Here is a 10,442-nt window from a genome sequence, read left to right as displayed (position 1 = left end):
AACTTCAACCTATCCATTTCCCTTTTTAAATTTTTTAACCTACCTGCCCGATTAAGGGATCTGACATTCCACGCTCCGATCCGTAGAACGCCAGTTTTCTTTCTCCTGATAACGACGTCCTCTTGAGTAGTTCCTGCCCGGAGATCCGAATGGGGGACTATTTTACCTCCAGGATATTTTACCCAAAAGGACGCCATCATCATTTAACCATACAGTAAAGCTGGATGCCCTGGGGAAAAATTACGGCCATAGTTTCCCCTTGCTTTCAGCCGTTCGCAGTACCAGCACAGCGAGGCCATTTTGGTTAGTGTTGCAAGGCCAGACCAGTCAATCATCCAGACCCTGCAACTACTGAAAAGGCTGCTGCCCCTCTTCAGGAACCACACGCTTGTCTGGCCTCTCAACAGATACCCCTCCGTTGTGTTTGCACCTACGGCACGGCTATCTGTATCGCTGAGGCACGCAAGCCTCCCCACCAACGGCAAGGTCCATGGTTCATGGAGGGGGGGTAAGTTTATACTTTGGGAAAAATCGAGGGGCCACCAAGGAAATTTTGGCAACACTGCACATTGTGCTACAAAAGGATTTTCGCTCAGGAAGAAAAAAAAAAACTGAGAAAGTTACAACCTTCTGCAACGACTACCCAGGAGACAAACTAAAATGTGCATCAGTCGTTTCAGTGAAAACCACATACAGGAATGACTTTTTAGGTTTGCAGTGTTTAAACGGAGTGAAAAATCACTCGTCTTCAGGCCACGAGTGGCCTACCTGGACCATCCGACCGCTGTGTCATCCTCAGTGGAGGACGCGGATAGGAGGGGCGTGGGGTCAGCACACCGCTCTCCCGGTCGTTACGATGGTATTCTTGACCGAAGCCGCTACTATTCGGTCGAGTAGCTCCTAAATTGGCATCACGAGGCTCAGTGCACCCCGAAAAATGGCAACAGTTCATGGCGGCTGGACGGTCACCCATCCGAGGGCCAACCACGTCCAACAGCGCTTAACTTCGGTGACCTCACGGGAACCGGTGTATCCACTGCGGCAAGGCCACTGCCTCCTTAAACGGTGTGAAGGTTATGTTAATAATTTTTTTGTGTGTTTGTTGTTTATGTGTTTTCCATATAAATTAGTAGGGCAAAATATCCTTCAAAAATCAAAAGGACCAAGAGATAATATAATCAAGAATTACTTTTTAAGATCGCAATTGTTAAAGAGTGCAAAGTTTACATGAAAATGATTATTTTTTGTTGTTTCTGGAAGGTAGGTATTTACCAAATAAAGCAGTATGGAAAAAAAGTAGTTTTCGGTCTAGCTATCCACTACTGCAGCAGTTTACACAGCAATAAGCTCCCTTTGTTACAGACAGGCCAGCAAGCACCTACATAGTGAAGTGATGTCCGTCACAGGTATAATTACACTCACGGCATTCGGGACACTGGTGAGCCGAGCTACATTTCAGTGGAGTTTCATCAGGTCACCAGTGGGCCGTCCGCCCCGGTAGCTGAGTGGTCAGCGTGACAGACTGTCAATCCTAGGAGCCCGGGTTCGATTCCCGGCTGGGTCGGAAATTTTCTCCGCTCAGGGACTGGGTGTTGTGTTGTCCTAATCATCATCATTTCATCCCCATCGACACGCAGGTCACCGAAGTGGCGTCAAATCGAAAGACCTGCACCAGGCGAACGGTCTACCCGACGGGAGGCCCTAGCCACACGACATTTCCATTACCAGTGGGCCGATATGCAATACAGGCGAGACAATCTTCTTTTGCAGGGAACACACTTAACTCCTGTTGTGCAGCCATAATCACGTCGGAAACCTTTTCACGAGTCACCTGAGTACTACAAATGACAGCTCCATCAATACACTGCCCTTTTATATCTTGTGTATGAAATACTACCACCATCTGTATACATGCACATTGCTATCCCATGATTTTTTTCACCTCAGTGTATCTCAATTACTTGTCATCTGTAGAAGTTAAGACAGTCTAGGTCTACTCGTCTGATAGGAATATTTTAATCGCATGAAAAATACTTATTAGTTACAAACTACTTCAATGTTGTTTCCTATTAAATGTTTTAAGGGGCTCCGGAAAGGCTCAAAATCATGAAAAGTTCAATTTTTACTTTTTTGCGTTTTCTGAATCTGCAGACTATTACCTTTTAAACGATATATAATTTATTCAATTCCGAAGACTACAACTATTTTTAAATTTTTTTTGAAATGTGTTCTACATGGGCGTGACCCACTGTGGCGCTGTTAAACTGCTGTCAAATGGTGTTATTATTAACGTCCGTGTTCATCAGGTACATTTTAGTGATGTGAGATAAAGTATGTGTTGTGGCTAACCTGTGATGGTTCAATATATATCGCTGGTGTGATTGTCGATTGTTTCATGTTTATTTACTCTGTCGTTATCTCGAAAATATTCGTAATTAATTCTGTTTCTTGAGTCTCTGTTTTGTTGAAGTATAATAATGAGTAAAAGTAAAGTTATTAGAAATCCTCTGAAGGCTTTTAAGAAAAGGAGAAATGTTGGAAAGCCAAAGGTATGTGTTATTACTGTAAACAATAAAGACGATAACCAAGTGAGTGAACCTAACCTCTCAAGTACACCTGCCCATAGCAGTCAAAGTGGGAAAGAAAATACTTCACAGAAGAAGCTTGGTTCAATGAGTGAAAACTATGATTGTTTTATGGGCAATTCGGATGTGAATGAAATATTTGATATGTCGGTTCTCAAAGGAATTGCTAGTGAAATACAACTGAAATGTGATAAGTGTTCATACATGACCACCTTTTGGAACAGTGTTGCAGTAACTGCAACTGAAGAAAATGGTAGCAAAATCTATGAACACAACAACGAGCGATGCTTGCTTTAGACAAGGAACGCCTTCGGGCTGCAGACAGGGCTGTAAAGAGTCTAGAAATACAAGCAAGAGTAAACAGGAGGAGGAACAAGAGGAAGCTGGAGGAGGAGTTTGCAGAGGATGAAGATAATCCATCCTATGGACCTGGAATGCACTAAAAAGTTAATCCAATCTTTGTCGCTCGATTCCCAAAACTTTTATTTTCTCATACTAATTACATGTTTTCTAAGGATCTTCCAAACATATTTGTTTCAAACTTTCAGTAAATGTTACACAGTACCTTCTGCATAATTTAACACAGCCTTTTTCCAAAAAACTGTATATTTTTGAATATATAAATAAAAAATTGCAAAAAAATGTTGTGAATTTTCATTACAATTGAAAAAAAAATCATCTTTAATAACTGAACAAAAATTTTGTAAAATCCCTGTGTTAAGTTGTAGCCCATATTCCAATAAATAATCTACCTACCTCAAATACTTTGTGAGGAAAGATGTAATTTATAAGCGTTATTTTAACATTGCAAGTATAGGGCATTCCGGAGCCCCTTAAGTGTTTTGGAAGTTCCAACACGGCCTGCTGTATGCACCAGTAGTATCGTGCCTTGTCAGGTGATGATCACAGTCTCTCTTAGTGTGGTAAATGCAAAGACATTTCTTTATATTACTGCGTCGCTCATACTTGAAAATTAGTTGTAGAGTTTTTGGTACATATAATAATGACAATGCAAGTAACTTCGTAATCTTGGAACACCCTTTTACATAAATCATAACTGAGATTGTAACAGAGCCCTTACTAACTTTTTTAAGCATTTACATTAAATGCTTACTCAGATTCCATGTGTGAGCTAAGGACAGTCTAGTGAAAACTACACCACACAAATTTACTCATAATAAAGTTTTATCATTCAATTTTGCCAAATAAGCCAAGGCAAGTATGATGGCCACAAGTTTCTCAACATAATGCTTGTGACTGCAGTCTGTTTGCCAAACTGTTTTCAGCATAATTAAAATTATAGGTGTACTCACGCATAAAATCCAACAAACTGAAAACCACTGGCACGACCCGGAATTTTGCAATGATCTGGCTGCTCCTCAAGTCCGCTGTACCCAACCTCTGATATTATACCATACAATCTGCAAAAAGATGCAAAAATACAAATAAATTACAATATGGCAACACAATTTTTCTATGTATTACTCACTTAGTCATCAGAATGTATGTGTGTGTGTGTGTGTGTGTGTGTGTGTGTGTGTGTGTGTGGAGTGGAATTTTGGCCAACTACTGATTTTTCCTTTTAGTATATGATAAATACTGCATTGCAGAAACAACTTCCTTTTTTTAATGCGTTTTTCTGCTGAACTCTGCTGAAATTAATCCATTAAAACTGTGGTAATGCATTTTTGTATTGGGCCAATTGGTGTTACCTCGCAACACGTTTAGGCTATGTGATGTCAGCGTCTCATCACACGACGTTTTTGGCACATTTGTCTTCACCTCTGCACTGGAGCGAAATATTAAGAGTTTGTTGGTTTAGTGAACACTGGACAGAAAAATGATCTGCACTTTGATAACACTTGTTTAAACATTGGTGTGCACTTATCTCACAGTTCTATTTTTAAGAGGCTACCCAAGAATTGGAAAATGAGAATTGCAAATCACACATTTCTAATTCTCAGTTGAAAGATTCCCATTCCGGATGTTCATTTAATTACATACACAAGTTCCTAGCATTTGTTAAGGGTCTTTTGACAGCACTTATAAAAGCAAAGAAGGCCAGTGCTGACAGGTCTGAATATTACTGAATCATCAACCACAGGTCACAGTACATGTCATTGTACAGAATGATCAAAGGACAAATAAATATTATTATTGGAATTAAAATACTAACATGTATTAGTTTCAGAAGACTAGAAAACTGATAGAAGCAAATCAGTCTCGGTTCTGGAAAATGCACGAACATGTAAGGTAATTCTGACCCTACAACTTACAATATGTGGTCAAAAGTATCCGGACACCCTCAAAAACATATGTTTTTGATATTAGGTGCATTGTGCTGCCACCTACTGTCAGGTACTCCATATCAGTGACCTCCATACTAATTAGACATCATGAGACAGCAGAATGGGGCAATCCACAGAACTTACAGGCTTCGAACGTGGTCAGATTGGGTGTCACTTGTATCATATGTCTGTATGCAAGAGTTCCACACTCCTAAACATTCCTAGGTCTATTACTCTCGATGTGATAGTGAAGTGGAAACGTGAAGGGACATGTACAGCACAAAAGCGTACAGGTCAGCCTCGTCTATTGATTGACAGAGACCGCCGCCGACAGTTTAAGAGGGTCATAATGTGTAATAGCCAGACATCTATCCAGACTGTCGCACAGGAATTCCAAGCTGCATCAGGATTCAAAGCAAGTACTATGACAGTTAGGTGGAAGGTGAGAAAACTTGGATTTCTTGGTCGAGCAGCTGCTCATAAGCCACACATCATGCTGGTAAATGCCAAATGATGCCCTGCTTGGTGTAATGTGGTGATCCAATGGCAGGGTGTGGTATGGCGAATGCCCGGTGAACATAATCTGCCAGCGTGTGTAGTGTCAACAGTAAAATTCGGAGGTGGTGGTGTAAAGGTGTGGTCATGTTTTTCATAGAGGAGGCTTGCATCCCTTATTGTTTTGCATAGCACTATCACAGAACAGTCCTACATTGATGTTTTAAGCACCTTCTTGCTTCCCACTGTTGAAGAGCAATTCGGGGTTGGCGACTGCATCTTTCAACATGATTGAGCATCTGTTCATTAATGCACGGCCTGTGGCAGTGTGGCTACATGACAATAACATTCCTGTAATGGACTGGCCTGCACAGAGTCCTGACCTGAACTGTTTTGGAATGCCGGCTTCATACCAGGCCTTACCGACTGACACCAATACCTTTCCTCACTGCAGCGCTCCGTGAATAATGGGCTGCCATTCCCCGAGAAACCTTCCAGCACCTGATTGAACGTATACCTGCGAGAGGAAGCTGTAATCAAGGCTAAGGGTGGGCCAGTACCATATTGAATTCCAGCATTACCAATGGAGGGGGCCACAAACGTAAGTCATATTCAGCCAAGTGTCCGGATACTTTTGATCACATAGTGTACCTTAAAAGACAGGTTAAAGAATGACAGACCTACATTTTTAACATTTGTAGATAAAGTTTTTGACACTTGATTGTGATACACTTTTTGTTATTCAAAACAATGTTTCCACCTCTGTGGAAAATAATGCACACTCTAGTTCAGAAACAGCAACATACACTAAGCTACTGTGGCGATTTTTCTATACAAAATAAAAGGACTACTCTGTAAGGAAGTATTTACACTACTGGCCATTAAAATTGCTACACCAAGAAGATGACGTGCTACAGACGCGAAATTTAAATGACAGGAAGAAGATGCTGTGATATGCAAATGATTAGCTTTTCAGAGCATTCACACAAGGTTGGCAACGGTGGCGACACCTACAACGTGCTGACATGAGGAAAGTTTCCAACCTATTTCTCATACCCAAACAGCAGTTGACCGGCTTTGCCTCATGAAACATTGTTGTGATACCTCTTGTAAGGAGGAGAAATGCGTACCATCACGTTTCTGACATTGATAAAGGTCATATTGTAGCCTATCGCAATTGCTGTTTATCGTATCGCGACATTGCTGCTCGCGTTGGTCGAGATCCAATGATTGTTAGCAGAATATGGAATCGGCGGGTTCAGGAGGGTAATACGGAATGCTGTGCTGGATCCCAACGGCCTCGTATCACTAGCAGTTGAGATGACAGGCATCTTATACGCATGGCTGTAACGGATCGTGCAGCAACGTCTCGATCCCTGAGTCAACAGATGGGGACGTTTGCAAGACAACAACCATCTGCACGAACAGTTTGACAACGTTTGCAGCAGCATGGACTATCAGCTCTGAGACCATGGCTGCAGTTACCCTTGATGCTGCATCACAGACAGAAGCGCCTGTGATGGTGTACTCGACGACAAACCTGGGTGCACGAATGGCAAAACGTCATTTTTTCGGATGAAGCCAGGATCCGTTTACAGCATCGTGATTGTCGCATCTGTGTTTGGCGACAACGCGGTGAACGCACATTGGAAGCGTGTATTCGTCATTGTCATACTGGTGTATCACCTGGCGTGATGGTATGGGGTGCCATTGGTTACACATCTCGGTCATCTCTTGTTTGCATTGGCGGCACTTTGAACAGTGGACGTTACATTTCAGATGTGTTACGGCCCGTGGCTCTACCCTTTATTCGATCCCTGGGAAACCCTACATTTTAGCAGGATAATGCACGACCGCATGTTGGAGGTCCTGTACGGGCCTTTCTGGATACAGAAAACGTTTGACTGCTGCCCTGGCCAGTACATTCTCCAGATCTCTCACCAACTGAAAAGTCTGGTCAATGGTGGCCGAGCAACTGGCTCGTCACAATACGCCAGTCACTACTCTTGATGAACTGTGGTACCGTGTTGAAGCTGCATGGGCAGCTGTACCTGTACACGTCTTCCAAGCACTGTTTTACTCAATGCCCAGGCGTATCAAGGCTGTTATTTTGGCCAGAGGTGGTTGTTCTGGGTACTGATTTCTTAGGATCTATGCACCCAAATTGAGTAAATGTAGTCACATGTCAATTCTAATCAGTTTATCATCTGCATTTCTTCTTCGTGCAGCAATTTTAATGGCCAGTAGTGTATACAGATGTAAAAGATTGCTTCAAGAAAGCCAGACCAGATGTATAAATAAAAATGTAAATGTTTGTTTGTTCAAAATTTTAAGTCCTTGAAAGTTTTTCACCAGTTGCTTTGAAATTTTGACACAGGTTGCACTTGTAGACAAACCTGTTCCTATTTACTTTTTTTAAATACAAAAATTATATGCAAAAATATGTAATATTTAAAGGAGGAATGTTATTGTCAAAAATCTTGAAATGTTTTTGATCAATTTTCTTAAAAATTTTAATTGTTACTTTAATGAACATTCAGATGGACACACACACACACACACACACACACACACACACACACACACACACACACACACACAGATATATCCATTCCACGTAGGAAAAATATATCTAAAACAAAGATGTAGTGACTTACCAAATGAAAGTGCTGGCAGGTCAAAAGACACACAAACAAACACAAACATACACACAAAATTCAAGCTTTCGCAACAAACTGTTGCCTCATCAGGAAAGAGGGAAGGAGAGGGAAAGACGAAAGGACGTGGGTTTTAAGGGAGAGGGTAAGGAGTCATTCCAATCCCGGGAGCGGAAAGACTTCCCTTAGGGGGAAAAAAGGACGGGTATACACTCCCGCACACACACACACACACATATCCATCCACACATATACAGACACAAGCATATATACGTCTGCTTGTGTCTGTATATGTGCGGATGGATGTGTGTGTGTGTGTGTGTGTGTGTGTGTGTGTGTGTGTGTGTGTGTGTTTGTTATTGTTTCTATCAACGTACCAACGCTTTCGTTTGGTAAGTTACAGAATCAAGATGATGTGACTTACCAAACTAAAGCGCTGGCAGATTGATAGACACACGAACAAACACAAACATGCACACAAAATTCAAGCTTTCGCAACCCACGGTTGCTTCATCAGGAAAGAGGGAAGGAGAGGGAAAGAGGAAAGGATGTGGGTTTCAAGGGAGAGGGCAAGGAGTAATTCCAATCCCGGCGCGGAAAGACTTACCTTAGGGGAAAAAAGGACAGGTATACATTCGCACACACACAGATTCACCTGGTCCTACTCCAAATCCCATGCTACTTTCTTTGATGTTGACCTCCATCTGTCCAATGGCCAGCATCACACGTCCGTCCACATCAAACCCACCAACAACCAACAGTACCTCCATTATGACAGCTGCCACCCATTCCACATCAAACGGTTCCTTCCCTACAGCCTAGGTTTTTGTGGCAAACGAATCAGCTCCAGTCCGGAACCCCTGAACCATTACACCAACAACCTGAAAACAGCTTTTCGCATCCCGCAACTACCCTCCCGACCTGGTACAGAAGCGAATAACCAGAGCCACTTCCTCATCCCCTCAAACCCAGAACCTCCCACGGAAGAACCCCAAAAGTGCCCCACTTGTGACAGGATACTTTCCGGGACTAGATCAGACTCTTAATGTGGCTCTCCAGCAGGGATACGACTTCCTCAAATTCTGCCCCAAAATGAGATCCATCCTCCACGAAATCCTCCCCACTCCACCAAGAGTGTCTTTCCGCCGTCCACCTAAGCTTCGTAACCTCTCGGTTCATCCCTATGAAATCCCCAAACCACCTTCCCTACCCTCTGGCTCCTATCCTTGTAACCGCCCCCGATGCAAAACCTGTCCCATGCACCCTCCCACCACCACCTACTCCAGTCCTGTAACCCGGAAGGTGTACACGATCAAAGGCAGAGCCACGTGTGAAAGCACCCACGTGAAATACCAACTGACCTGCCTACACTGTGAAGCTTTCTATGTGGGAATGACCAGCAACAAACTGTCCATTCGCACGAATGGACAGAGGCAGACAGTGTTTTTTGGTAATGAGAATCACCCTGTGGCTAAACATGCCTTGGTGCATGGCCAGCACATCTTGGCACAGTGTTACACCGTCCGGGTTATCTGGATACTTCCCACTAACACCAACCTGTCAGAACTCCGGAGATGGGAACTTGCCCTTCAGTATATCCTCTCTTCTCGTTACCCGCCAGGCCTCAACCTCCGCTAATTTCAAGTTGCCGCCACTCATACCTCACCTGTCATTCAACAACATCTTTGCCTCTGTACTTCCGCCTCGACTGACATCTCTGCCCAAACTCTTTGCCTTTACAAATGTCTGCTTGTGTCTGTGTATGTGCGGATGGATATGTGTGTGTGTGCGCGCGAGTGAGGAAGCAACTGGGGGTTGTGAAAGCTCGAAATTTTATGTGTGTGTTTGTGCGTTTTTTATTGTGCCTGTCTACCAGCGCTTTCCCGTTTGGTAAGTCATGGAATCTCTGTTTTTAATATATTTTTCCCATGTGGAATGAAGAGGGAAGGAGAGGGAAAGACGAAAGGAAGTGGGTTTTAAGGGAGAGGGTAAGGAGTCATTCCAATCCCGGGAGCGGAAAGACTTACCTTAAGGGGAAAAAAGGACGGGTATACACTCGCGCACACACACACACACACACACACACACACACACACACACACACACACACACACATATCCATCCACACATATGCAAACACAAGCAGACCTTTGATGTCTGCTTGTGTTTGCATATGTGTGGATGGATATGTGTGTGTGTGCGCGAGTGTATACCCGTCCTTTTTTCCCCCTAAAGTAAGTCTTTCCGCTCCCGGGATTGGAATGACTCCTTACCCTCTCCCTTAAAACCCACATCCTTTCGTCTTTTCCTCTCCTTCCCTCTTTCCTGATGAGGCTACAGTTTGTTGCGAAAGCTTGAATTTTGTGTGTAAGTTTGTGTTTGTTTGTGTGTCTATCGACGTGCCAGCGCTTTTGTTT

General features: G+C 43.1%; 1 protein-coding gene across 1 annotated transcript in view; it reads right to left on the bottom strand.

Moving 5' to 3' along the window:
* Positions 1 to 3,894: 3,894 nt before the first annotated feature.
* LOC126426661 (venom serine protease-like) overlaps positions 3,895 to 10,442 on the bottom strand; it is a 107,854-nt gene continuing 101,306 nt past the window's right edge. The window contains exon 5 of the mRNA XM_050088546.1: positions 3,895 to 4,006. Within this exon, the coding sequence (XP_049944503.1) occupies positions 3,895 to 4,006 (112 nt within the window). The remainder of the gene's footprint in view (positions 4,007 to 10,442) is intronic.

Source organism: Schistocerca serialis, chromosome 11 (assembly GCF_023864345.2).
Source record: "Schistocerca serialis cubense isolate TAMUIC-IGC-003099 chromosome 11, iqSchSeri2.2, whole genome shotgun sequence".
Taxonomy (NCBI): Eukaryota; Metazoa; Arthropoda; class Insecta; order Orthoptera; family Acrididae; genus Schistocerca; species Schistocerca serialis.
Note: the sequence above shows the minus strand (reverse complement) of the source record. Positions and strands in the feature narration are given on the sequence as shown.